The sequence below is a fragment of the mitochondrial genome of Nicotiana tabacum, assembly GCF_000715075.1.
Source record: "Nicotiana tabacum mitochondrion, complete genome".
Lineage (NCBI taxonomy): Eukaryota > Viridiplantae > Streptophyta > Magnoliopsida > Solanales > Solanaceae > Nicotiana > Nicotiana tabacum.
In genome coordinates, this window is record NC_006581.1 from 225001 (window position 1) to 252500 (window position 27500).

The window sequence follows — 27500 nt, forward strand, 5'->3', positions numbered from 1 at the left end:
GTCCCCGGATTCACTGATTCAAGGGTTTTAGATGGGATGGACAGAAGAGTTTGAACGGGCGAGTGACTTTAGGGTTCCACAGGTTCCAAAGGCTAAAAGCCGGAGTAGTTGATCCAGTAGTTCTAAATATAGATAGAAGAATCCCGAATGAACAAGCATCCACAAATGTCGATTCATTCAAGCAAGAGAGTGCAACAATCCTTTCCTTTGACACTGGTCCCGTAAACGAGTGAAAAATACCTTGTACAGTTTCCCCTTTCCCTTTCAGCCAGTCCAAGAGTTCAGTTCACTCGAAAGCGGGTAGCCATTAAGGAAAGCGGCTGTTGGATATTTGGTTTTAACCGGTTGCCCCACCCCTTATAGTAAGTACTGGTGAGAGGGAAAGAGCGCTCCTGCCCTTTACCCAAACAGTACAAGAATGGCAATCCACCTATTGGTGTGCTGCTGCCCTCAACCGACCTGATCGTCCCAATCCGGTTGTCCTCACTAAGAAGAGATCCACAATCTCTTATCTAATGAATATGAAATTGCTATATAATATTCCTTTGCCTAGCTGCCCATTGCTAGAACTTCCAGCGCTAAGGTGGTTGGTGTGGTAAGGCAAGCAACTCCTCTTTCCGAAGAAGAGTGCCTGCCCGAGCTATCTTAAAGTAAAGCTCTCTAGGTTAGCTATAGGTAAAGTTCTCCCAGAGCCGGAGACACAGGCCGCTACTCCTTCAGAAACCGGGAATCCGCAAGGAAGGATAGGACACAGAATAAAGACCTAAAGTTGTTCGTCGGATGAAACCGAGAACCGAAAGATGTCTATCAAAGAGCGAGAGGGACTGACTAGACGGCTGTCAACCAGCTCTGAAGGTTGCAAAGCCTTTAGAGTGCCCCTGAACGGAAGGAAGGAAATATATTTAGAAATCTTTCCTAGCTACCGGGGAAGGGTAGAGGAGAACATAAGTAACCATCAAACTATAGAACCTCACCTCAAACAAAGGCCCTCGGAAGAGCCTGAAGTAGAGAAACCTACAAATAAATAAAAGAATACCTGTCAAAAGCTTCACCTCGGTAAACCTTTGGAATAAAGATCGTCGAGCCGCCGACAACTCCCAGGGTTCACTAAAACAGGGGATACTCCGCGAAAGACTATTGAGTGACCTGTCGAGCTGATCCGACACCAAGTGGGCCGCACCTCTGAGGACTCAATATGAAACAGAAAGGTGTTCCTTTAAGCCCTAAAGTCGTCCGCTTTCTCACCGGTCGCAGAAAGTCTTTTAAGAAAAAGGCTTCCCTAAATTTTCGTGGCATCCGGATCGGGATACCCCGGCACGACGAAGACTGGCCCCTTTGTTTCGGGGTACCGCCGTTGTCACGGAGCATGGGAAGGACGCGCGGCGATTACCCCGAAAACCTTCGCTTGCTTGGAGGCATCTGGAGGCTCACGCAGCACAACCGGCGAGCAGAGCCAAGCCCAACCATTACAGTCAGGAGACGCGTGGGCGTGACGTCCTGGAAGCGGACGTGTAAAGCATATCGCTTTTCGCATATCACTTATCCCGGTCACCCCTTCCATCCAGAGAAGGTAAGTTCAAAGCCTAATTATTTCCTTTTCTACTTATTCACATCCTCACTCGAATAAGACAAAAGCCTTCGAACTTACAGCCACTACCCCAAACATCTTTCTATGACACCCTGCCCGACATCGTCACGAGTAAGCCCCCTTTCTTTTTTTTATGTTTTTCAATCGCCTTTGTTTATTGTGAATCCGTTCGACATATATGCCTTCACTCGGGCCTCAAAAAAGCAGAGAAATGTTGAAGTGACGTCCAAGCCCGTGGTCGCAATGCCGCCTCCACGCAAGCCCTCGGTCACCGAGCCGACCTCGTCCGCTCGGAAGGACACAACCTTGGCCAGCCTTCCGAGTTCTACCCCCGCTACCACAAATATCACAGCCCATACACCGCTCGAGGGTACCTCCGCTCCCCAACTGAGCAAAATGGAGCAAATTCGGTTGAGGCCCGGGAGATGAGGGAAAGGAGAGAGAAGAAAAGGGAAGGTTCTGCTGAGACTCAAGTCCCCCTGCCGGAGCTCCCCGAACCTGAAGTGGAAGTCGAGGGGCTGCTCAGTGAGAAGAAGCGTCAAATGATTTGGACAGTTGTCGCGCTGGCGGAGCAGGGAGCCTACAGGGAAGGTTGGGGCAATGAGGAGCTAGACGAGTATCTGCAGAACCTCTACCCCATCGACTACATCTATCGCTGAACCAACTGAACATCCACTTGAAACGGCATAATCATCAGAACCGACTGCAGCTTCATTGACTGAATGAACTGGTGCCTATACCTTTCTAGGCTCCTGGTGCTGGCTGTAGCCGTGGGAGGTGGGGGCTCTACCAAAAAGCATGCAACGACACAATCAACAGGTGAGCCCTTACCCGCACTCCGAGCAGGTGGGTATCGACAGACACAACGACTTAATCAACCGGATCCACCGAAGCTATTTCCTCTAGACAGAATGAGGCTCCCGTTGAGAGATCTATTAGTGATTGGGCCACCCCTCCTGGCAAAGAAAGAAAGGCAGGTTCAGGCGATTGATCAAAAAAAGATTTCCTTCCCTTTCTTTATGACAGAGCAATTGAATGAAGCGGTGCGGGGCCTATAAGATTATGAATAAGCTATTTATTCTCCGTCCTTTTGAATAAAAAAACCTTCGGAATGATGGTAGTAGAGTAGTCGATCTGATCTCGCGCGCGGGCGGATAGAAATGCCTATAGATGAGGTAGGCGAGGGTAGCTTGCCGGCAAAAGGCGTGTATGGTAGTCTTTTGTTTGATGATAACGGGAAGGGCAATTGACTGCAACCTTTTTCGGCCTATTGGCTATTGGGTGGGGGCAACTGGAGGAAGACAGCACGGGGCAAAGCAAAGGGCAGAGCTTCAAGTGACTTGTTAGGGCTGTCGAAGAGCAAAGAAAAAAGTCACTCGAAGCTCCTCTCCTTAGAGTCAAGTGGCTTTCAGCTCCTCTGGCGCGCCCTAGCCGAGCGGTCCTCGCCTGCACAAGCAAGCAGATTAGCTCCCTCATTCTCTTATTGTGCCGGCAGGCCTGGGCGAACGAGGTAGGGTTAGATTAGATGGAGGAGGACTGCGAACGTCCGTCCCATGAAGCGCCAGGGAACCATGCATTCCTCCCGGGCTGGGCTCTCGCGTGTCCGGGATCCGATCAGATCTACCAGCGACCGGTTTACGGAACAAGGAGTTAAGCAAGGGCCAGGAGATTGATAAAAGAACCTGGCCGAAGTCAGTCTTGTGTTCAATTCCGCGGTTGGAAGGATTTCTTTCTGCCATCTGTCTTTCCCTTCTCTCTCTTCTCTTAGCAAAGGTAGGTTCAAGTCAAACTTTTTTTTGGCTTGCGGGCTCGGGGACTGCAGTCAGCTGCTTCCCTTGTAGTCGTCAGCTCGTTCTTGACAGATCCGATCGGGTGTTCATAATCTGGAGTAAAAGGATTCGAACCTTTGCATGCCGGTACCAAAAACCGATGCCTTACCACTTGGCTATACTCCATAGGCCTGTTTTGGACGGTAGGAACGGGGAGAGGGGGAAGGGAGAAGCAGGGCTCGAAGAACGAGCCGTGCAAGGACGCGGGGATATAGCAAGTAAGCAGCAAGGTTCTCCCCTTAGGACCGACTACAACAAGCTCGCGACTCTAATAGAAAGAAAGGGTAAGCTCTCTGCTCTATTTGCTTGCAATGCTATGCCTATCAAAGTTGGCGAAGGCTTCTGTAACCTTAGACTCGTTACGCTCTTCGACGGAACTCGTTGGCTCCGCGTCCACCGAAAGTCGGTAACCTTCGTCACCGTCAGCATTTGGTACTCTCTCGATAGCTTCAATAGTTCACTGAAAGCCTTTGGTGTAATAAACCGCAAGCCCTTCAGAAAGAAAGACATAATATAATAATGAATTAATTAATAAAAAAAAAAAAAAAAAGGGTTGGTTAAGAACTATTGACTGTAAACCATAGCAGTTACAGTCACTCAATGGAGATGTTCGCCTTTGTTTGGAATGAAGATGGATGAACAGGCACTTGAGCCTGGAACTGATGAAATTCGGGGAAAACATGGAAGCGGTCACTATACTGGGGGGGCAAGACATGACCGCGACTTAAGAAAAAAGTACCCTTGAAAAGACTAAAGGAACGGGGGAATGACTACCTGTAATAAAGCACAGGCTAATACGAGCCGACCAGAAGAAGCAAGGCTTAGATTACCAGATCCTGGACACAATCTTCCTAGAGATGGAGAGCCCCTTGCCTCGCCTTTTTGCACCTATCCTTCTTGCTTGCTTACCTATAGCTCTCTTGTCTTAGTGACTCTTCCTCTTTTCTAGGTTTTTTTTCTGAGTGTTAAAACGATAGATTTTGCTTTTGCCAATGAATTGGATCCGCCCCGATTCGATCAATAATGGGATTCTTGGCTAGAGAAAGGTTCTGTGACATGGACGCCCAGCCCAACTCGGTCGGTCGGTTGGCCCACCTAACAGATGATGAGATTCTCGATCGATTTGATCGAATTTCAAAAAGTCTTTCTCACTATTCAGAACAGTGGAGCTTTCGATCAAGATCTTCTCGCCTCACCCGTTTGGGCTCTCGCTCGAATCGGAACCTTTATGCGTTGGTAGGCTTTCGACTCAATCTAATAGCCTACCTATCGGGCGCCAATAAAAGAGAAAGTTTTCGCATGGGCTCATCATCTGATGCAGAACCGATGCGAGAGGGAGAAGCGGGGATTGATAGCTTTCAAGAACCAGTGGAAAGGAAAGACTTCTTCCCTGCATTCCTTCCTTTCCAAAAAAAGAAAATTAGTTTGGGCTGGCATAGGCATAAAAGATTTGATTGAATGAATGCCACCTTGGTAGTTTTCAAACAAATCCAATGTTGGGCCAAGCCTTGCCAGCCGGTAATAGCCGAAGGCAAAAAAGGGGGAGATAGGGAAGAGGAGATTAAGGATAGTCACTCCACTCCATAGATAGTGCACACAGATTCTTCTTTCATTTTCCATTCCTTTCGGGTCGGAAACGCGGGCTGCTAGTGGGGCTGTGCCCATTCTCCCTCTTCTTCCGCTTTACAACCGGAATAAGGAACCTTAGAATTCACCCTACCTGTCGATGAAAAAATGGGATTTGAGAGGAGCTGAAAGCCACTTGACTCTAAGGAGAGGACCACCAGCTAGCGGATCAGAAAGATTTGTATGGAATGTCCTACTCCTGCCTGAGCTTTCCGATCAACCAATCCCCTATTTCAGGGACATCTGTGTTAGGTAGGCCCAGGGATCACTGATTAGTCGAATGAGCCCATCTCTCTGGCCTATCATTTGTTGGTCGATCCGGCTGGCGGCTCCTGCATCTCCTGCCTCTCTATGGGGGCCCCTTTTTTTAGACTAGTTTGCTGCTAGGAGTCCCTAGAGTCGAATTAATAATCAATAGAAGTCCCAATAGAAGTTTACTGACCTGGCTCTTCAATCGACGATCTACTGCTCCCTCTTAATAGCAGATGCCCATGCTTTGATTCGAAAGCCCTAGCCAGTGATGAATCCCCAGGTATTCAGTGTCTGGTTCGATAGGACCAGGAAGAGAGGACTCTTTTTTTCCTCCTCCCTTCAGTCCAGTTTGAACCCGTCCCAACAACGAACACCTTCCTACTGCAAGGTGAGGCTCTGCCCTTCCCCTAGAATCCACTCCGGGTCGGAGGAGCAACTAGTCAAACTTCTTGAGCAGCCGAGATATTGAACAACGAACATTTGAAACAATTCCTTGCCTCACCCTGAGATGAGAGGGAAGGTCGATTTGACTCGAATCCTGGACCTGATCTTGAATCCTACACCGGTTAATGATGCGATGGGGGAAGTTTTTCTTTTTTCATCAATGCTGGCCCAGTCGAGGCTCGTCCATGCCCAATCCCGATGGGCCTTCGATTTGCCCCTACCCTAGCTCTATAATCCACCCGTCTTCCCCAGTCCCTGAAAGCCCTCCGGGGGCCTAGCCCTCTTTCTCCACTCGAGTCTGAAGTTCAGCAGCTTTCATCGTTGACGAACACCTGCGCTAATAAGACAAAGAAATGGAGAGTCTATGCCTTGAATGAATCAGTAACAACGGATTAGTGGAATGAGGGATCAAGAGACGGATAGGGAGGGAATGGCCTATCAATCATTGGTTGACCTTCCCTTGAACCAGTCACGGAGCTCTCAACTGAGTTGTTTAGGTTCTGGAATTCCATCTCTAGTTGGGGGTTTCGATTCGAAAAATGTGGTGCGGGTTCATCTCTCTCGACCAGTTCAGGTTCAAGGGAGGGTGATCGAGGGGACCCATACTTTCGATCTCTTCTCTATGGCGGGAGCTTTCGTATCAAGAGTGTGTTGGGGAGGCCAGGGAAGATGGATTGGATCGAGAGGCGATGCTTATGCCTCTTCTTTATCGATAGGATTCCCATCATTTTCAGTCTACGGCGAAGGAGACAAGGGCGAGGCACCGAACATGTTCTACCCTCAACCTCCATCCGTCATTAGTAATCTCAATTCGCTTTTCCTATTCACTAGTACACTGCGCGCTACAACTAGCAGCCCCTTTACTAGGTTGGGAAAAGGCTAGCGCGCTAGCGCGCAACGGCTGATGAAAAGCCAGCAACTTGTTAGGAGTCAGTTTTGGCTTGCCCCTTTCCTCTTATTAGTCAGATAGGTTTTCCACCCTATACAAGGGGCTGCTTGCTGCTCGCCCCTATCTCTAAAGTGGCTTATGCACGGAACTTGTTACCACTAAACGACGAAGCCAGGAGCGGAAGGAGGGACTTGAACCCTCAACCTCAGCCTTGGCAAGGCTATGCTCTACCATTAAGCTATTTCCGCCAGCTAGGGTAGTGGCGAAGCACTACTGAGCAATTCACGTATCACTTGATACGGACGACTTCTGTTTTTCCGCCGGACCACAGTCTTGACCTCCGATCGAGCTACGAACACGAGTAGATAGGCGGTTAGGGGGGGAGAGGGCCGGCTGGGCCTGCCTTTTCAATCAATCTCCGGCCGCTCAGTGCCGCTATTGGTACGAGTTGTAAGGAGTCTTGGTCTCGAGTCAAGCTGGGGCGTCATTTCATTCTCGTAACGGGAATGAGTGCACCGCAAGACCAGACAAGTTGCTCCCTCGCCTCGCAGCGGCGGCATCTGTCTTTTAAGTCATTTCCTAAGACGGCTCCTCTTATTCTACGATAATCCAAGCTGCAGCGGCACCTCACGAACTTCTTACTGGGGCAGTACTATAATAGGCATTTGCGAGTGTTTGGATGCACGTGTTTTGTTCATATTCCTGCGCAGTTAAGAGCAAAATTGTCCCCAAGGCGACCACTTGTGTCTTTCTTGGATATGCTCAGTCCGGGTATATATATGCTATGACGTGAAATCCAAGAGAGTCGATGTATCCTTAATGCTCTCTTTAATAGGGTCGCCTCATATTTTCCTTAACCTAATTAATCAGCCCCGGGGGAGAATGATGATGGAGATGTATTGCGGCCTTCTCCTGTTCATCAACTCGAACCTCATTCTTCTGCAGTTGATGTTACGGATTAGCCTCACTCTTCAGGCCAGCAGCTTTGCTCAGCATTTTCTGCCGATTGTCAGCCTGTTCAGCTGACCTCAGAGGATTCCTGTCACCCGGCACAGCATGTTTATTCTCGGCGGCGATTACAGTCTCTTTCCCAGGGTCAGGCTACTCCAGAAGATCAGCAGTCTAGCCCAGTTGCTTCCCTTCCAGTCGCTTCCTCAAATTCTGGATCCCGCTCTCAGCTTCGTCGATCCTCTCAAGTTTCTTATCCTGTTGAAGGCTTATGAATCGTTTTCCCCAAAAGATCGAGCTTACCTCATCTCAGTTCAATCTTCTCATGAACCTGAATCATTTGCTGAAGCCTCCAATCATTCTTGCTGGAGAGATGCTATACAGGAAGAAATCAATGCCCAGGAAAAAAATAATAAGACTTAGTCTCATTGCCTGCAGGGAAAGAAGCCATTGGCTGCAAGTGGATTTACAAGATCAAGCATAAAGCAGATGGCTCGGTAGATAGATCCAAGGCTAGATTAGTAGCTAAAGGATTCCTTCAAGAATATTGAGTCGAACCCCTTTAGAGATAGGGAAAACATTTGCTTCAGGTTGCTAAACACCATTCGTGGCATTCTTGCCTTGGCTGCAATCAAAAGGTGGCCTTATTTCAATTTGACGTGAAGAATAGAATGCCTTTCAACAACATAAGGGAAGGGGGCAAGAATAAGTTTCTATTCAGCCTCCTCCAACTCCAGGCTTCTCTTCTCCTAGGAATCCTAACTTGGTATGCAAGCTCAAGAAAGCGATTTATGTTACGGCCTCCGGCAAGCTAAAGCAGGCACCAAGAGCTTGGTTTGAAAGGTGACAGCAGCATGTATAAGAGCCGAAATAGGAGTAGAGGAAGGAGCCGGTTTTCAAATAAGTAAATCGGATCATTCAATGTTTATAAGGAGGTCGACATCAGGTATTGTCCTTCTTCTGCTTTATGTGGATGACATTGCTTTCTCTAGTAATGACTTAGCTTCGATAAATGAGCTTAAGAGAAGATTAAGAACCCAGTTTGATATGAAAGATTTAGGAGACTCAAAGTCTCTTCTGGAGATTAAAGTGATGAGGTCGCAAAGAGTTTTGGAACCCAGTGCAAGTATTCATTGGATTTATTGTCAAAAGCTGGTCTTTCTGCATGCAAACCGGAATAAGATCTAAAATTAGCCTCAGATGCAGGAGAGCTATTGGATGACCCATCTACTTGCAAGGAGACTTGTTGGGACTCTTTTCTACCTGACTAATTATCGCCCAGACATTGCTTACACTTACAACATAGGAGGGAGTGATCAGCCGATTTTTATATGGACAAGCCGAGATCATCTCACTTAGAAGCTGCTTTTCGGATTCTGCGATACATCAAAACCTCACCGGGAAGAGGTTGATTCTTGTCTACGTCATCCTCTCTTCAGCTGTCTTGTTACTATTATACTGATTTCATTAAGGCAGTAGATTATTCTGATTGGATTTCGAACATCGTCCCCATGCCCAAGAGGGATGGACGTGTTCGCGTATGCATCTATTTTTGAAATCTCAATAAGGCATGTTCCCAAAGATGATTTTCCGCTGCCGAACATTGATTTGCTTGTGGACAAGACTATTGTGAAAGTATGCCTACTACTCTTTTCTGACGATTCGAAATTCTCGTCGTCGGCTTCCTCGAGGTAGAGTTCGTTTTGTAATAGGAGCCCCGTTGGGCTTTTACGGAGCTTGGCCTGCTTTCGCATTAACTCACCATTTGGTGATTTGGTTCGTAGCAGCCCAAGTATATCCAGGAGTTCCTTTTACACGCTACGCTATCCTCGGCGACGATATCGTCATCGGAGATGAGCGGGTGGCTGAGCGTTATCGCGAGCTAATTTCGCCACTGAATGTTCCATTTTCGTTAGAGAAATCGTTAGTATCGTCAGTTGGTGCTTTGGAGTTTGCTAAGCGGTTCTTCGTACGCGGAGTGACTAAGGACTTTTTTCCTGTCTCCTCTCACATGTTAAGATCCTTAGTTAGTTCCATATCCCTTGTTCCTGTAATGAGGGCTATTATGTCTAAGGATCTTCCATTGTCGTATCGTTTACGGGAAGCTGGGTACCGGGTGTATACTCGACGCACGGCGCCTCCTAGGAGACACTGGAATCGGCATTTCCTCGTCTTTCACTCACCGAACGGTGTGTGTCCTCTCCCCTTTTGGATCTGGTTAAGCGCAACCACTGGTAAACACTTAACCTCTTATCAACAAGGTATGGTGAGGGGACCTGATTAGGCTCTTGACCCCTCGATTCCCGAGAAACTCGGTGATCTCGAAGTTTTTCGAAGCCTGGTCAGAGTACGACTGGTTAGGGGGGCATGGGTTTTGTCCGAATGGATGAAGTCCATTCTCTCTTACTGGTCTTGGTATTACACTATCGCGGAGGAAAAAAATACTCCCATTAAGGCGCTACTTAGCCCGTAGGTTGTGCCACTGGTGACTAAGCATACAAAGAAATTATATCATTTTAATAATAACTAATAACGGCGCAGTCTTCCGGTGTTACGACCTGGTGCTCTCTTGTGAAGAGCCAAAAGCTCTTGACGTAGGGAGGTTCGGTCCAGTCTGTTCACCTCAATTTGCGCCCTATTTGAGACTAAAGCAGGCGGGGTGGCGACCTCGTCTTAAGATAAGATATAGGCAATAAGACTTTAAGCGCACCTGAGCGCCTTTGCCCATAGAGAATACTGGGGACGAAAGTCTCTGGGGGGGGTTCTATGGAGCAAGTCTCCCATTGCTTTCGCAAACCAGTGGGGACAACCCCCCCAAAAAAGGAGTTTTCCACGCGGCGATCTTTATTTGAAATATGAGCCGCTAAAATTTTTCCCTTTTGAATGTATTTACCCCTATGAACCTGATGCATACAAGTCTTTCTGTTTGTTGGAAGGCTTATACATAATACATAAGCAAAGGAATGCTTATAGTGTATCCATTACCTGATAAAACGATCTTTTCCGGTAAAAAAAATGATCTTTCCCTTGTGTTCGGCTATAGCGGAAACCCCCAAATCTAGAGCTTATGGTCTTAAGTTCCAACCCAGTTCCAACAATGCACTTCTCGGCACATCATCGGTAGGGGAAAGCGGAACTGCTTGACGCTGTATACTAAATACAACAAGCCCGATTCGCATCATTATGCTCAATAAAAGGAATGAGGGAAGCTAAAATAAAAAATATTGGAAGGAAGGGAAAATTGGAAGATGAATCTTTTCCCCGGAGCTGGAACAACTTGTTCTTCCTGACCCGATTCAACGCCAAAAAATTTCTTGTCCCTACCATAAAGTATTCATATTTCCTGAAGAAAGCATCTGTTCCTTGATCTCTAAGATATTTCATAAAACTCTGTATGGATCCTCAATCACCAATCCTTGCATGAATATGGGTTGTGCTCGAGAGGCTATGAATCGATTGGACCTGCCAATCGAATGAATCGTAACACTCGTAATGATCGACTTTACGAAGATTCCATTGGATTCCGGAAGCTCGTAGCATTGGTCCGGCACAATTCCCAAACTTAAGAAGCTGGGGGCGTGCCCGCCGGCCCCTGACCTGCCTCCGATTACTGAAAGTGAATTCGTTTTCTATTATCCTAAGCCGGCCTATCATTCATTGGTTAGGGTTAGGGAAAAAAGCTAGCTGGAAGTAATCTCTTCTTCTCAGTGAAAGCTAAAGGCCCTGGTATAGTAGGAGTGTGGTGCGTGCTCTCTTTATTCTGTAGATGCGCTCCTGGGAAGGGAAGCCAGAATTTTTGATGTAGATCGATCAATCCCGCCCTGTTCAAGTGATCGCCCCGAGCCGAGCGAGATTGGAGACCGCCTTAATGATTGTTCGTAATGGGCCTACCATTTAACGTACGTATGTCATGTAGTTTTTGTTTTTGTACCTTTGCCGTCCCTCAGCCCCTCTCCCACCTTTTCTATCTATCATTAGAAGTAGGGCGGGTGGCGTACCTCACTGAGCTATCGATCGCGAAGCTATCGCCCGGTTCAACCAACCGTCCGTCCTGGTGCCTTTGCTACTGATTTGACCGCTTCTCATCGTTAATCCGGGTTCACCTTGGCCCTCGCCCCAGAGTTCTTATGAAGACTCTGGTGGTGCATGTGTATGATAGGGCCCCCCATAAGCGCCAAAGATCGGTGATGTTGTCATGATAAGTGTGGGAAGTCGATAGTGTACTCGATGATTGAAGGACCTATCGACTTGCATTAACTTCCCGTGGCTAGTAGGGGGAACTTTAATGTAATTGCGGATCCATTAGAAAAAACTTGGGGGTCGGCCTCCTGACTTCAATGCCTTTATTGAAGTGATGAGCTTTGAAGATATGATTTTCTCGTTTGGATTATTTGATTGGGCTTTCAATGACAGCAAATTGACTTGGAGCAATAATCAAACCGGTCAACATTGTATCTGGGCCAGACTAGATAGAATCCTTTTGAATGGGGACTGCCCGCTTCTATATAAAAGCCGTTTTGCTTCCACCAGAGTTGACCATTTGCCTAGAGTATCCTCTGATCACTCTCCTCTAGTAATCTTCTTAGAAGATTATAATACTCGCAGGCCTGGGGTCTTTCGTTTCCAAAGAATGTGGATTCGGCATTCTGATTTTCACATTGATCTCAACCATGCTCGGGAAATCCTTTTCAAGTCTTCTCCAGGAAGATTGACTCGACAAATAAAGCACTGAATTGGCGAACTATTTCAGAATATAGAAATGCCGAAAACGAAGAAGGCCAATTTGCTCTTGAACAGAGTTGGTCTGCTGATAAGAAAATTCCGTTAGATTCGGCCAAGAGTAACCTTGAAAAACTTCTGCTTTACGAAGAAAGATAGAGAATAAGCACCTTGAACCAAATTCAGAACTTGTCTCTGTATGGCAGGAAGCTCTCAATTTATTTCATACATTACTTTCTTCTCAAGGTTCGGTGCTTGAAGATGAGATCCTTGAGACCATCCCCTCTCTAGTCACAGAGGAAGATAATAAGATGCTTACGAGCCCTCCTAATATGGAAGAAGTTCAAAAGGTAATTTTGAGCATGTCGGCGCGCACTAACCCAAAAAAAGGTCTCCCCTATCCTTTAAAGCCTGATGGCTTTCCGGATTCTTTTTATATATAAAATATTGTTGGGATTTCAAAAACTTCCAGCTGGTCACCTTATTTCTTCGCTGAAGGTGCGATCCCCCGTTCCATCAATGCTACTTTCCTTGCTTTGATTCCTAATATTTTTATCTAGGACTACCTCTATTTAAATCTAAAAAAAAAAATTTCTTATCTTCTGGATAGAGTATAAAATAAAGTGGTAGGAGATGAAAGCATTCTTATCCAGTGGAGGGCGGCTTATTTTGCAAACATGTTCTTTTCTCGATGCCTATACACCTTCTTGCAGGGATTCCAGTTTCAAAGGGAGTTCTTGACCAGTTGGAAAAAATGTTAGCTAACTTTTGGTGAGGCGGTGATGAAGACAAAAGAAAGCTTCACTGGATATTTTTTGATACTATGTGCCTACCTATTCAGGAAGGGGCTTTGGGTCCTCCTACTACAAGACATTTTAAAGAGCTTTCAAAAGCTTTTCGTATGAAGTTTACCTGGTCAATAAGAGGGGGGTACTTTCAATGAGAAGAATATCAGAGAGCCAGGGGTGGAACCAGAAATCAGTGCTAGCTCCATTTCCAATCCACCATTTTGAGCCCTTAAGTATTGGTGGGGTTGCCTGAAAATAGAACTGATTTCACTCCAAGTCCTGACAACCAGGTTTGGAAGCAGCAAACCATAGGGGCTTTCAGATAGTTTCTTTTGAAAAAAGCAGTCCAAAGTATGACTCCCTCTTATTGACCAGGCCAACTCCTTTACTAGTTATTTCTCCAAAATCATAGATGTGCTTGACGCACATGGAAACTGCTTTTTCAATGATATCGAAGCATTTTTGCCTCACAGAGTGGTTTATGATATCAGGAATAGTGGTATATTCACATCTCATCAGGAGGACAGGGGGATATGGAAAAAGAATCGTAGTGAGTCATTTATTCTCAAAGCTGGTTGGGAATCGATAAGAAATCGAACGGGCATTCAAGCTTGGACTCAATTTGTCTGGGATAAAGCCATTCCTACAATAATTAGCATTTTTGCGTGGAAGCTCTTATTTGACTTTGTATGCGGGGATTTCAGAATCAGTTAAGGGAATAAATTCAGACGAAAGGTATAAGATTAGCAAGCAAATGCTTGTGCTGTTCGGAGCATGATAAATAAAGTATTGATCACCTCTTCATCAAGAGTGAGCTTGCTATGGAGGTTTGGAACCATTTTGATCGCCTTTTCTCAATCTAGTAAGAGGGGTTGGTTAAAAGAGATGGATTCCTTTCTTCAATGCATTCCACCGGGGCGACTAGGGTACCTTTTTTCTAAGATACGTTCATTCAAGCTCAAGCCAACTTCTATTAGTTCAGTCGGAAGGCAAGGGTCCAGTCTATCAATCCATTCAAGTTATTGGGGCATTTCTGCATTGGTTGAGTGCCTAGTAGGGGAATCGGTTTCATCTGCTACGCTTTATGCGCCTGGTTTTCTGGCCAATCCTGTTAGATGAGCGGCAGTGTTGAAAGGTGCAGATCTTGGTCTTCTAGACCTGAGCATCTTTTTCATAGTGGATCCTCCGCTTGGGGAGAAAGAGATGTTAGGTGGGTAGCTATTGTTGGCCCAGTCAAGAGTTGCATGTGGTCGGTCGTCAGATGCCACCGCTTCATCATTCAGACAGATGCGCGATATGTGAGATAGAATGCCCGCCTTTATACAATCCATTTTTGCTTGCCTCTCACCAAAGTTCGGACTAAATGGGCAAAGCTCCGGCTAAGAAAAGAGAGGCGGAGCTATGGAGGGTAGGCTTCTCATGGTATGCCGAGCCTTTCAAAAACACACAACCTAAGATGCTTCCCAGGGTGATACTAACCACTAAGAACTGAAAATTCCACTAAATATGTGTTTATGATGTGGCGGAGTATCATGTGATAGGGGGTGGGGTGATGGGAGATTACGTATTAGCGCTGCTGCCTACTTAAATAAAATTCTGAATCGAGATGATGGCCAATGCACCCAAAAAATCCAAAAATGGACGCGGAGGACAATCCGTGGCTTAGACGGGAGATCACGTTTGAAGAATGAGAATCTGAATAATAAAGCCCCAGGTCCCGACGACTTCCCGGCTGCCTTCTGCCAAAGGATGTGGCCTCACACATTAATAAAGCTATTGAAGTCTCTTAAAAGCAGGTCAGATCCTCAAATCGAGAAATTCTACGTTTATCACACTTATTCCGAAGCGGGAAGTTAGCGATTCCTTCGATCTTTATCGGCCTCGCTATGCAATTATGTGTACAAGAAAAATGAAGAAATTCTTGCGAATAGGCTATGCAACCGAAAGTCATAAGTTTTATTGAACCAGATGGCGTTCGTTAAAAGAAGAGGGATAGTTTACAAGATTTTGCTATCTTCTAGAAATTTTGAGGAAATTTCACCGCTCCGCAGTTTTCTGCAAAAATAGATTTGCACAAAGCATTCGATTCGGTAAATAGAAACTTCTTTCTTGATGCTCTAAGAGACCTGGGCTTTGATCGGAAATGGATCAATTGGAAAAAACGAATGCATCTCGACTCCTTCTTTCTCGGTTATTTGCAATGGCTCGCCCTTCGGGTACTTAAAAAGCAGCCATGGCCTAAGACAAGGGGATAAAGGATCTCCCTTTCTCTTCAGCATAGTTATGGAAGGGCAACCAATTCTTTTCGAAGAACGGTGCAATCGAGGAGCCATAAAACCAATGCAGCCTCGGGAAGAAAACCAACCCGGTTACTCACCTTGACGATCTCATGCTAATCACGGAAGCAAGCTCGCATTCCGCTCAAGGCCTCTTCGATCTACTTGACGACTTCACCAACGCTTCTGGTCTCAAGAAGAAAAGAAAATTGTTGATCTCAGGAAAAAAGATCCTACGCAGGCTAATTTCCAGCATACTGGGTCTCGAAGAAGGGACCAAAACATATTTGCCGATCCTTGTCCCCCAAGACCTAAAAAGAAAGCGGTTAGGCAACCTTCCATTGCTGCGGCTGGCCATTCCCTGTTAGCTGTTTCAGCAACCATCTTTTGATTCCAAAACCAAACACTGACTATCCCCTCCCGGGGGGAGATAGAAAGGGCCCACTCAATCCATACTTTCTTTGTTTGAGAATGATGTTGGGAGAAAGAAAGGCGACTCTTGTGATCCTTCGACATTATTGAAGGGAGGGGGCTCGACCTGAAGCCTTTAAATAGAGTCCCATCCGCCTCCCCGGTTCCACGCGCCCTTACTAGTAAAGGCTCCCATTGGGAGAAGCAGAAATTGTTGAGTGAGCGATCCGGCCTCTAGCCCTTCAATGATGGATTTGTCTTCAAAAAAACCCCGACCTCGGTAGAAAACGAACGGCGGCGTGAAGTTGATGAGCAGGGAAGATGTCTTTTTTCTAGTTGGCCAAGCGGCCCCGTCTTCCATAGCCAGGGATTAGTCATTTAAGGATCAGTTGATGCGCTGGGATGAAAGAAAGTTCTTCGGTGCTCCTCCGGGACGAACAGTAAAGGCACATGAAGGTATTGGCTCTTACTATCGATCGGATGGAGAGAACCGCGGCGCTTTACCTTACGAATATCTAAAGGCGAAGATCCCTTTTCGACTAGCAAGTTTACGTAGGTCCTAAGTTTCTCATTACTCGGTGAAGTCTGATTTGAGCCCTGGTCAAACTGATCCCTCCGGCGGGCGGAGGATGGTCTCATATTAGCAATGTTTTGATTGCGCCTATCTTTAGTTGCCAATGAACCGATCACCAAGAGAAAGTCTCTCTCTTAATCTTAAGGTGAAGCGCGTTTCAGCCAGCTGAAGGAAGGTCGCGTTAGCGCCCCTGCAATCAGAAAGCCTTTTGATAACCTTACTACTAATAGAAAGGGGAAAGATGCGCTCAATCCCTTGCTTCTTGCTCCAACTTAGGAGTAGGGGCTCTAGAGCTTTTTCCGCAGGCTGCTATGCTAGTTGTAGCGCGGTAGCGCTTTACTAATATAATAGAAAGTCAAGTTAGTGTTATGGTGCAGCGGAAATGCAAAAGAGAAGAGCAAAGATTCCCGACCCAGAGCAGAGCATGTTATTGACTCAAGCACAAATCTGTTGAATGAAGGTAGCTTGCTTACTCTCAGACACTAGTTAGACGGGAATCCCTTGACTTCGCTTATGCCCTTATTTATGCAGTAAAGAAAGCAAGTGAGGCGGGCTAAGATTCCATTCGAAGTAACGTAACAGGATTCGATGTTGCACCATCTTCCATTCTTCTCCGGATTTACCCGGTGAGGGTGGCGCGTGTGAGTCAACGTTGACACTTTCAATGTGTGGATCATACCTTTGGCATCCTGGGACAGTAGCCCCAGGTACTGATGAAGTGACTCCCGGGTAGAGAAAGTGCTGGCAGAAAGGAACTCTCAAAGCATGGGGTTTCGACGCCCGCCCTCTATATTCCTTCCGTATCGAGACCTAGCCCAGAAGTTAAGACCTACCAACCAATGGAACCAGAAAGACCGAGTCCAGGCGTCCCAATTCTGATATTCCTTTCCCTCCGTTGATCGATCATTAATTCACTTCTTTAGGAAGGAGCTGAGAGGGTTCGGACCGGGGTGATTTCGCGAGTAGATGGCCCGGCATTCAAGCAATCAATCATTCTTTCTATCGGAACCTTCGAGACAGTAGAAGTCTGACCTTCCCATCTTCATCTATCGGCTCAGGGCCTCATTAGCGTGCTCGTCTGCGAGCTATGCTGGTTCTGTAGAGTAATGGCCGCGCAACAACGAGAGAGAGAGGCGGGCTTGGCGACAGACCGCGTCACGGCTATTCCATTCCTTCTGTACTACAGTTCGGTGGAGGAACTGTAAGAGAACAATTTCAATCCGTGCTCTAACTCGACATATTCGTCTTAATCATATTCGATCGTATCTTTCTTCTAAATCTTCGACATCTTCAGCGGAATCTTCATCTTTCTTCTCCAGTTGATGATGCATATTCATATTGAACTTCAACCAATGTCACTTGCTCAACAACTGCCTTCTTCCACAGTAGCTTCCCCTCCATCCTGAGGCGAGTCCACAAATCCTATTTTTTCCATTTCTTCTGCGTCTGTTGATGATGCTGAAGCGGATTTCACTTCAACGGGTACTGGTAGATTTCCACTGGCACAGCGGCACTTCTGGCTTAAAGGCTTGCTTTCCAGGCTCCTTTCAAAGGTAGACTTATCGCCAAGGACAAACCAACCGATCTACGCTCGAACCTCCTTAGAAGACTGACTGGTCAGAAATAGGTTATCCAAGAAGGCTCCACTACGAAGGGGCGAATATCGTTTCACATCTGATGAAATTGAAACAACTAATCTACTGGCATATCATATATAGTTTCATCGTCTTGTAGATGTACTTAATAGATGCACTATAAGTCTTCGATAGAACCCCAAAAAAGGTGCTTTTCGGTCACCATTGGCTTGGGGCGTCCTCCTCTAACTGAACAACTTCCAAGTCAACCTTCTTTGCTTAAGCGCTTCTCTTCTCTGGGCGCATGCTCTCCCATTGGGAATTTTATATCCTTGTACCACTGAAGGGCTCTGGCTCTCTCAATCAAAGGATGGTCTCTATCAATCTCCTGGCCGAAGTCAGTGTTCAACTCCGCGGGGGTTTCCAAGTCCAATCCGAGTATTCGCGCCTATGGACTCCCCTTTTGAAGGAAGCTTGCGAAGGGCTGAATGAGAGATAGAGCTTCGATCAAGAAGAATAAAATTGTATACTAGACCTTCCCTCACGGGAGAACCAAGCAAGGGATGAGCGCTAGCGCTAAAGCCGTTGTTTTCTTCCTTCATTTCATAGCGGAAGGTTGACTTTTGGGTATTCAACTTTGTGTTGCAGCTCAGTGAGACGACCCTGACACAGAAGGTTTAAGCTCAGCCTCAGGGCGGCAGTCTCTCTATCAGGCCCCGCTGCTTCAGTCTCTTTCTCTTTATCCGCATTCCCATACGGATTAACAAGCCTTTCTGTACTCTCTTCCTAGCATTAGAAAAGTCGTCTAAATCTACTAAATAAGAAAAAATCCTCCAATATTAGTATAGGTGGGGCAGAAAGGTTGAGCGGAGGCAGGCAAGTTTGTAAAGTAGAGTTTTTCAGGATAAATAGCCGAGTTCAAAGGAGAGAGTTATCTCGCGCCACTAGGTATTCTCTACCTAGCCACCTGTCTCGCTTTCGGGTAGAGGTAGGCTCTTGCAAGATGCAAGATGCTTAAAGCCTTTCGAGCTGCTGTCGCTCATTCTTTCGTTGTTGCTAGCTTGCGGTCACTCGTCTCTTTGTTGCTAGACGAGGCTTTTCCTTCGCTCATGTCGCTTGCCGGTCACTCTGATTCTTTATTGGTTGCCAGCCGGTCGCTAGTCCGCCTCACTCTTGATTGGTTTGAAGGCTTCTTTAGCGGCGTAAGCAGAAGACTGTTGAAAGTTGACGAAGGCTAGACAATGTATAGCACTCTGTCAGCGAAGCCCCCTACTACGAATGAGAATGAACGAACTCGGTCTAGCGCAAAAGGAGAGAAGAATAAGCAAATGGATCAGAGCAATTAGCGAGACTCAGAGTGATTGCAAGCTATGCTCACTCGGCAAGTGCAGAATCAGAGTGAGTCAAGCGAGAGGGAAGCTAGTGAGAGAGAATCCAAGTGAGCTAGCAAGAATGAGGACTATACCGACAATCAAGGCGATAGAGAGGGCACTCAGTCGTCAGTCTAGCGACTCTACCGCCCAGCAAGCAACTGAACTCGCTAATCAGAGACTGAGACGGACACGAGCTCAGTCGTGCCATAAGGAAAAGACAAAGGAAGAAGGCGACTGGAAAAAAGAATAATGAGAGGTCGTCACGACTAGCTAGAATGAGCAAGCACAGAGCAACTCGACAGCGACAGGCGAGCAGTATAAGCCCTTCTCCTGCCTGGGGTGGGGCAGGGACATCCCTCTCTGTAAGGTGGGAAGGAGCGATTCACGACAAGGAAGGAATAAAGAAAATCAGACTAGTCGTACGAAGGCGGAAAGGAGGGGAAGGTCACCCGAGAGGTTCGGTTGCTTGACTTCATAGAAGGGGCTTTGGCTATTCATTCCCCTTTTTGTTTTGAAAGAAGTAGGCCTAACCTAACTATGACTAAGGTAAGGAGCTATTCATAGGGTCGATTCCTGGTTCACCACTCATTCCCGAGCCCGAGAAAGCACCTCGTTTTAGGTTAGCTGTACTTACTTGTCGTGTACCAGCACGTTTTCGTAGACGGATTTGAGGGCATTTAGCTAGCCTATATCTCCATCTCCGCTCTTCTTGCTCCACCAATAAGCTCCCGTAGCAATAGTAGCCCCTGTGTTAGCATCTTAGGAAGCCGTGATATGATAAACATAAGCATCTCCGTCCATGTGAGGCCGGCGATATGGATGAAATGTATACCCGTCCGTGGTAGGAATCGATCCAAGGGCTACTTTCAGGCTCTACTAAGAGAATTCTGAATTCCCGGCTCTTAGTCATCGCTCTGTGAAGGAGTGGGCGAATAAAGATCCGGCAAAGGCAGAGCTAGCGCACGGGAGGTGACACCAACCACACTCCTGGCTAGGCGCACTCTCGTCGATCCACCACAAAGGTTAACGACGTATTCGACCGAGTTTGGAAGAAAAGAAAGGGGCAGCACATTATCCATGTGCAAATGGAGATGCGGTCCGGTTCGAGCATATCCTCTCCATATCTCGCCAGATTCTTCGATTGCATACCTATCAGCAGTAGGAGATCCTGTTCCCACTCGAGAGCTTGTAGTTGCGGATCTGGAAGATCTCTAAGGTGGAGTTGATCCCACGGACGCAGAGAGCGTCAGAGCCGATTCACTAAGTCAATTAGCCAGTTAAAGAACCTCCCCATCAGTGGAAACTCTTTATCCAGTCGATGAAGATCCCGAAACGGAGTCCCTAGTTCACAAGCCTGTTCCATAGCTAGCCCGGGTTGAACCATACTCCGTGGAAGCACACGTTTTGGGGCAGACAAATCGATCAGGTCGAATAATCCGTTCCAGTTCCTGCTACCCCTCTTGCCGCTCGGCATGAATGAAGTTGAATACCCGATCTTCTCGGACAGAGCTTAGTCCTCTTCCCTGCTTTCCTTTCTTTTTTGTTATGTTAGCGGAAGACTTAATCCTTAGAATTAGAAAGAGAGAAAAAGTACACGACAAAAATACAGAGCTAACCTCAGCAATGGAGGAAGGAAGAGCAAGACTACTAAAAGTACTCGACAGACAAGAGTGCCGACTAAATAGAAAATATGGTATGGCAAGATTTTCAATAAGCGAGTGAATACCCGGTAGCATTGATTGAATGGGGTCATGGGAGAGAATTCATTTGATGAAGGAGAAAGTCCTTCGAAGGAAGAAGCTTCCGACCTATCCTCGATCTCTTTCTCGATGGGGAAAATAGCTAAATGGTAAGAAGGAAGTGGCCTCAGTGGAAGAGGAGGGTTAGATCTTCTTTAGCTTAGCTGGGAAGAAAGAGTTTGATAGAATTAATCTGCTTTCCTTGGCGAGCTCACTGGAACTCTTTTCATCAGGGTAGAGGGAAGAAGGTCTTCAAAAGGCATCAGTGGGCTTCAAAGAGTTAGCCGGCTCAAAGCGTAGAGCGATTTAGGATCAGATCTGTACTGGGTTAGGCTTTGGATAGTTGGATAGATCGCCTTAAGGCTATAAAGGCCATTCAAGGGCAGGCGAGCGAATTCTATCTATGCCTAAGATGAGGAAGAAAATAAGCAGATTTTGGCTTGGCATTACTATTGTCGCACCAGTCTTCCTTCCTTTTTAGTAGCCGAAGGTGAGAAGGAAGAGCTCACTCTTCCCGTAGGCAGTTTCATTCCTAACTGTTCAAGCCTTTAGATCTGTCTTTGACAGAGATTTTACTTTCTAGTCAAAGGGGCTTTACCTGATGGATAGAATCTTCTTGCAAGAGGTTTTATGTAAATCAAACTTCCTTGCTGTCTTATAGGTCCCTCTTCTCTTGCTGATTTAGAACTCGAGGAGGAGAGAGGCTCTTCTGACTAAAGCAAAAAAGGGGTGAGCTTGAGAGTTGATCTTCTTTCAGCTGAGAGAGATGCTAGCATTGAATGAAGGTGATTCGCCAGTATTTGGAATAAAGAACCTTCTATAATGAAGAGTAGGATGTGAGGGAAGTCTAGTCGACTAAGAGAAGAGAAAGAGGAATGTACCTACCAATCCAATAAGGAGATAGAGTGGAAGAGAAGGGAACCTTATTCTTAGTCAAAGTCTATTCAATATACCCCCATAGTCTAGTGGTTAGGACACCTCTCTTTCAAGGAGGCGGCGGGGATTCGAATTCCCCTGGGGGTATGGGTACTACGAAAGGAAGTTGATCACGGAGAGAAGGGCCTTTGTCTGGTTCAGTTTCACTCTGAAGAATGTCCTTTTATCTTCCTATTCCATTCTTCCTATCCTACAGGAAAGAAAGCTCTTAGCGCACAAAGCGAAGGTAGGCCTTCTTTTCTTTCAATACTAGCTAGTAGTGAAGACTCTTCTTGCTCACCTTTCTGGGATAGTTTCCATCATCGTCCTTAGTTAGCCGACGCCTCTCTCTTCTCCTTTCTTTACAGAAGCGGATTCGAAAGCGCAAACAAAGCAGCAAGAAGAAAGCCTAAAGGCACAATCAAGGGAAGGCTCGGACAGCTGCCAAAGGGCTTCCCTTAGGGGACCTATTATACCACTTCCCGGAATAGAAGACAAGAAGGAGGTTTGACATCACTCGTGACACAAGAAGGTCAGCTCACCAAAGGGGGGAAGAAAGGTCAGCACTTGAGAGGCTTGCTTCGCTCAAAGGTGGGAAGAAAGGTCAGCACTTGAGAGGCTTGCTTCGGTAGGAGTCAAAAAGAAAAGGCTCAAGAAGGAACTGCACTCGAAGAATGGAAAGGCAGGCTGCGAAGGCGCTAATACGATTGTTCTCGAAGCAAAGGCCCATACAATTACCTTTTCCTTATATAAATAATAAATAATAATAAATATGCCCTTTGATCGCTACAAGTATGTAGCCACGTAAACGAAAAGAAGGCAAGCTATCTGATGAATTTGCTGAAAATGCCAATGCCGCATCACCACCTTTCTGAACACCTGACCTCTTGACTCAAAGTCTTGAGCCACGTAAATCAACCCCAAAGCTAAAGGAGTCCTTTTAGGATGAGGTTGATGCTTTTATAAGCCTTGATCGGAGCCTGGTCTGGGATCGAGAATTTTCCCTCTAATATCAAAATTACGAGTAGAAGGGCTCATCCCAGAAGTTTTTCCTAGAGGTGAAAGGGGAAGGGGCATTGGTACTTATGCAGGGTCGGGTTAAATGAGTTCCGCGGGTAAGCAATTCGGTGCAAGCTCCAGCTGATGCCATTGATGTAAAAAAGACATCTAGAATAGATCGAGCTAAATGTTGAATCATAAGTAGGAGGGATAGCGCTTCCTTTTCTCTTTATAGGTCTACTTCTTTCACTACTTATGCCTTATAGCGATAAAAATAAGCTTCTTCCGGGACCGGAACATGGAGACCAAAAAGTTTTGACTTACCGCCACACCTTGCTTTTCCTTTATTACTATTACGTTCTGCCCTTACATCGTAAAAGTCAGGGTTAAGCTATAGAACTAGATACGTAAGAGAAAGAGAGGAGAGCAGAACTTTACTTCTCTGCTGAGGCATAAGCAATAGCAAACAATCTCTAACTAAGTAGTTTAAGTGGTCCGCTGTCTAACATCTTTCGTATCTTGTTCGTGTTCGGTGACCTTCGCTGAGGTTTTTGATCTACCTCCGAAACCTAAATCCATCTTTTTAAATGGCTAATGCCTAGATTAGGTCTTAAAAAAAAGGCTGTCCATAGAAAGAATTAACTCCAGGCTGGCATGGCTTTGAGGTTCACTCAAGATCCGGATTACCTCTGGGATTATTAATTACGTATACATAAGGAATATTTAACAAAGCAGACCAGCACTTTTTATTCATTAATAGCCGTTACATGGGAATACATCAAATAGGAAGCTTACACACACATAGACCAGCCACACAACTAAACACAACATTACAAAGTTAACAACGGAAGCATTGAAGACTACTAGTGATACATGCAAACACACCCAAAAAAAGCAATCTACTTAGGATAGGAGTAGATCTCCACCAAACAAAGAAAAAGAAGAAACACACTACTTTGCGTCTACAGACACTTATTTAAACCTTCTAAAACTAAAAAGAGTCGACGGGCTCTTCTATTCTAGTCTCCCTGGCGACCACGGATGACAGCACCCACAATTAGGTCTTCCTGTTCTTGGAGGAGGGCCCGTTTCCTGTCTTCCAGGACGCTAATGCGGTCCCGGATCCACTGCATGGCTGCAGCCACAAGTGCAGGATCGATGGGAGGCAGGTGCTCCCAAAAGGCAGCCAGGGTTTGCTGCCTTTGTTCTTTTTCGTTTTCGACGGCTTGAATTGATTCTTGAATTGTTGCAAGTCTTCCGACGATATCCATTTCAGTGTTGTTGGAATAAGTGTTACTGAAAGTATTTCTTTTTGACTTCTACGTCTCTCTTTGAAAATATAGACTGAAAGAAGCTTCTATTTATAGGCCTTGGAGGCGCTTAACTCTTTCTTATTATTAGAAATAATTGTTGTCTTAGTTTCATAACATGTTTCAACCCCGGCTTTTCATGAATATGGAACCCCATCCACTAGATTTTAGTGTGCTGAATAATTATCTTCGTACTCCAATCCGTACGAAAGGCCCCCTTTCTTTTGGCGGGTATCGCCACGTGGCTTAATCCCGGATCACTCCTTAAGGAATAGGACACAATAATATAGCGCACATCAGAGAAGAGAGTACCCCCTTTATTATAAGACAGGCCCCCCGCGTCCTTTCTTAAGAGATGGAGCAATCGTCACTCGACAGCTCAAAGCTGACCGGTACAACCCGCGTGCTTGCCTACTCGTCCCGGCCTATTTGTACCCAGCTACAATCTCTTCCCTTATAAAAGAAAAAAGGGCCCCTCGGCCAATCGTCACTCGACAGCTCGAAAGCGGATCAGTAAAAAACCATGTGATCTGTACTTGTTTACGTACTGCCCCTTAGGCCTAGGGCTTCGTCGTACCCTGCTTACTCCTCTTTCACTTTCACTGGCTTCTACTTGTCTTTTTTTTATTGGCTTATTTCTAAAATGGTATCAGCATTTGAGACGACTCTCCCCGGCCAATCCTCAGTCGTCCGTCCTTGCTTAGAACCACTATCTCTTGATTGATCTGTTTTTTTCTACCTTTACAGCTCGCTCTGTAAGTTCACTAGCAATACACCAATACAGCACTAGCTATAGCAGTAACTAGTACAATGAGTCAGGGGTCGGGTGAATTCAATAATAGACGCCTGTTGGCATTCCAGCCTTCCTATCCGAAAGAGAATCCATTATTTCTTGGTCGTGAATATCTGAACTGGTTGTTCACTGTTCAAGAATTCTTGTTTAGACAATTCAGACCATCCATACATAGTCTTTTAATCTAAGATTGAAATTCTTCCATATTTTATTGCTAAAATATTGTTCCATGGAGCTAAGGTCCAAAATATGGAAGAAAGAAGTGTTTCCACGACTCTCCAGTCAATTCTGTTCTACTTAATCCCTCTTTCATGGCAACATCTCTTTCCGGCTAAGGAACGGGAAATCTTTCTCCTGTTACATGAATCAAGTTTTCATTTTATCCGGAAAAGCCCCTTTCCAGCTGACGCTGTCAGTCCACTAACAGCGGTATACAGTAAGTCAGTATAAGTCAGTACAGGAAGGGCACGCGAAATAGACAACTACTTACTAGGCTAGGGTAGTAGTTTTTTCATCTTCCCTTTATTTTACTTTACCCTAGTGGAAATTCATTTTTAAAAGTTACTAGGTAATTAGTGAAGAGGTTTATAAAAGTGACAAGCTTGGTGGAAAGCTCTTATCTTAGGAGGAAAAGCTAAGTATGCCCGAGTAGTCTTGATATTGGTTGGTTTGAGGTTTCGTTAGTTTTATACTAACAAGCAAGCTTCGGCGACCGCTCGACCTAGCGCGTTAGCCCCAGTACTATAGGGAAGGCCTATGCGAAGAAAAGGCCTGCCCATCATCAAAGCAAGCCCAAGTCCATGCAAGAAGGCCCTCCAGATCTGTCCAAATTCAAAGCCCGTCAAAGGCATATGAAATCATGCAAAGGATCCGAGCCCATCCAAATGATGTTCAGCGGGCTAAACCCAAGTAGCTCTGGCCCATGATCCAAGAGACCCGAAACTAGTTAATCATGCTATCCTTACCTTCTAACCAATCGGCCAATCACGCTATCCTTACCTTTCAACCAACCCCTTCGATTCAGTTTCTGCAGCAGTATATAATCTCGGACCCGATGGATGCCTACAGAAAAATTTGTTTTCCAGCAGTGATGGCAAGAATCCGCGAAATAATGTTCTTTCTCCTTTTTGTGTTCTTTCTGAATGGAGCTACGCGAGGGAAAGCTCAGCTTTCTACTCTGCCGCAAAAGGGGGCCGCTTTCTTCCCCCCCAAAATGCCAGTTCCGCCATCAGGGCCTAGCAAGAAGCATAATTCTGTTCCAAAGCTTCGTTTCATTCCAGCAACAGTAGTCTATGGTTCGAAGCGCCGTGTTCCATCCGGCGCGAATCCTCTCCATAACTAGTATAGTGGAGGTCTTACTTGTATTGCAATAATGAAAAAATGTACGAACACAAATAATGAGCAGACCAGCCCACTTTTATATGTGGGTTCATTTCAGAATGTTTTTTTGTTTTGAATAAAGAAGCGCGTGAACTTTTAGTGTAAGGCAGGTGTTTTTCTCGGTGGATGGATGGGATAAATGCCTATATTGCTTTATAATGTTATTGTTATGTTGATGTTATATTAAAGAATGAAATCTAAAAAAGTTGCTTAGTCCCATTCTTTATAATTGTCTTTCTCATACTGTGTAAACGAACTTCAAGTCTGAATTGTGTACTCAACAGGAAGCGTCACAGCCACCCCCGATGTCGATCTGCAGTATTAGTTTGAGAAAGTCGTTTGGTTTTTAACCTAGAGCGATTGGTTTACCTGTATCATGCAAATGTCCAACACTTAGGTGCTTTCTAAGATCATCCTATATGAAAGATGTATGACATGTGTGGATAATGAATGACTTGCAGGGTATGCAATATCTTAAGTACAAAAGGTAAGACCTTTTAAGAGAAATGAGCTTAGCACAACACGGGATAGAAACCTAATCCTAAAAGGAGAAAACCCATCACTGAACAATCATAGGAATAGAAGAAATGGGTTCAGACCAAGTGACAGAACTCTCTATGAGTTGGGCTACATAAAAGATCCTTTTCTACTAAAATGGATGTAGGCTTAACTAAAGCCCAATGCAGGTTGAACTCTATGGAATCTAAGCCTCACTACCCTTACCCTTTTAGAGGGTTACAAGGAATTTTTGGCCGGCCCCATATAGATTCAGCTTAGGGGTTTATGAGAGATTGATTGATGGACCTAAGCTAAACAACTAAGATTGAACCTAAACCAAAACCTATAGACTGAATTAGGAGAGCAGAGGTTTAATTCAAGACCAGGAAAGCAAGTTATATCGAAGCCCAATGCCAAGCAAAGCCCTAGACTACAAGTTAAGAAATTGGGTTCAACTAAGCCCTTAACCCAAGATGAGGTGGAGCCTTAACCCGACACAAGAGGGGCCCTGTAGGATAGTGGGCTTAGTCAGCCCAACATAGGTTGTTAACCAAAAAGGAGAAGTTCCCGTGAAA

At 45.8% G+C, this 27500-nt stretch overlaps 15 protein-coding genes and 3 non-coding genes across 18 annotated transcripts; 12 read left to right on the forward strand and 6 right to left on the reverse strand.

The window, feature by feature from the left end:
* The first annotated feature begins 1195 nt into the window (after nt 1-1195).
* On the forward strand, nt 1196-1627 carry orf143 (hypothetical protein). Its single transcript has one exon. It carries the CDS (start codon nt 1196-1198, stop codon nt 1625-1627), a length of 432 nt encoding a protein of 143 aa, YP_173436.1.
* A 45-nt stretch (nt 1628-1672) lies between these two features.
* Nucleotides 1673-2017, forward strand: orf114b (hypothetical protein). The gene has a single exon. It carries the CDS (start codon nt 1673-1675, stop codon nt 2015-2017), a length of 345 nt encoding a protein of 114 aa, YP_173437.1.
* Nucleotides 2018-2310: 293 nt separating this feature from the next.
* orf111b (hypothetical protein) lies at nt 2311-2646 on the forward strand. Its single transcript has one exon. The coding sequence runs from the start codon at nt 2311-2313 to the stop codon at nt 2644-2646; it is 336 nt and encodes a 111-aa protein (YP_173438.1).
* Nucleotides 2647-2752: 106 nt separating this feature from the next.
* orf103c (hypothetical protein) lies at nt 2753-3064 on the reverse strand. The gene has a single exon. The coding sequence runs from the start codon at nt 3062-3064 to the stop codon at nt 2753-2755; it is 312 nt and encodes a 103-aa protein (YP_173439.1).
* Nucleotides 3065-3471: 407 nt separating this feature from the next.
* Nucleotides 3472-3543, reverse strand: trnQ(uug). The gene has a single exon. It is a non-coding gene; the product is annotated as a tRNA-Gln (tRNA).
* On the forward strand, nt 3518-3934 carry orf138c (hypothetical protein). The gene has a single exon. It carries the CDS (start codon nt 3518-3520, stop codon nt 3932-3934), a length of 417 nt encoding a protein of 138 aa, YP_173440.1.
* Nucleotides 3935-4440: 506 nt separating this feature from the next.
* Nucleotides 4441-4875, forward strand: orf144 (hypothetical protein). The gene has a single exon. The coding sequence runs from the start codon at nt 4441-4443 to the stop codon at nt 4873-4875; it is 435 nt and encodes a 144-aa protein (YP_173441.1).
* On the reverse strand, nt 4726-5082 carry orf118 (hypothetical protein). Its single transcript has one exon. The coding sequence runs from the start codon at nt 5080-5082 to the stop codon at nt 4726-4728; it is 357 nt and encodes a 118-aa protein (YP_173442.1).
* Nucleotides 5083-6139: 1057 nt separating this feature from the next.
* On the forward strand, nt 6140-6622 carry orf160 (hypothetical protein). Its single transcript has one exon. The coding sequence runs from the start codon at nt 6140-6142 to the stop codon at nt 6620-6622; it is 483 nt and encodes a 160-aa protein (YP_173443.1).
* Nucleotides 6623-6804: 182 nt separating this feature from the next.
* On the reverse strand, nt 6805-6876 carry trnG(gcc). Its single transcript has one exon. It is a non-coding gene; the product is annotated as a tRNA-Gly (tRNA).
* An 808-nt stretch (nt 6877-7684) lies between these two features.
* Nucleotides 7685-7999, forward strand: orf104b (hypothetical protein). The gene has a single exon. The coding sequence runs from the start codon at nt 7685-7687 to the stop codon at nt 7997-7999; it is 315 nt and encodes a 104-aa protein (YP_173444.1).
* A 1001-nt stretch (nt 8000-9000) lies between these two features.
* Nucleotides 9001-9330, reverse strand: orf109a (hypothetical protein). Its single transcript has one exon. It carries the CDS (start codon nt 9328-9330, stop codon nt 9001-9003), a length of 330 nt encoding a protein of 109 aa, YP_173445.1.
* A 2600-nt stretch (nt 9331-11930) lies between these two features.
* orf125 (hypothetical protein) lies at nt 11931-12308 on the forward strand. The gene has a single exon. It carries the CDS (start codon nt 11931-11933, stop codon nt 12306-12308), a length of 378 nt encoding a protein of 125 aa, YP_173446.1.
* Nucleotides 12309-13857: 1549 nt separating this feature from the next.
* On the forward strand, nt 13858-14202 carry orf114c (hypothetical protein). The gene has a single exon. It carries the CDS (start codon nt 13858-13860, stop codon nt 14200-14202), a length of 345 nt encoding a protein of 114 aa, YP_173447.1.
* Nucleotides 14203-15551: 1349 nt separating this feature from the next.
* orf107 (hypothetical protein) lies at nt 15552-15875 on the reverse strand. The gene has a single exon. It carries the CDS (start codon nt 15873-15875, stop codon nt 15552-15554), a length of 324 nt encoding a protein of 107 aa, YP_173448.1.
* Nucleotides 15876-19196: 3321 nt separating this feature from the next.
* Nucleotides 19197-19541, forward strand: orf114d (hypothetical protein). Its single transcript has one exon. The coding sequence runs from the start codon at nt 19197-19199 to the stop codon at nt 19539-19541; it is 345 nt and encodes a 114-aa protein (YP_173449.1).
* Nucleotides 19542-21981: 2440 nt separating this feature from the next.
* trnE(uuc) lies at nt 21982-22053 on the forward strand. Its single transcript has one exon. It is a non-coding gene; the product is annotated as a tRNA-Glu (tRNA).
* A 3946-nt stretch (nt 22054-25999) lies between these two features.
* orf129d (hypothetical protein) lies at nt 26000-26389 on the forward strand. The gene has a single exon. The coding sequence runs from the start codon at nt 26000-26002 to the stop codon at nt 26387-26389; it is 390 nt and encodes a 129-aa protein (YP_173450.1).
* Nucleotides 26390-27500: the final 1111 nt, after the last annotated feature.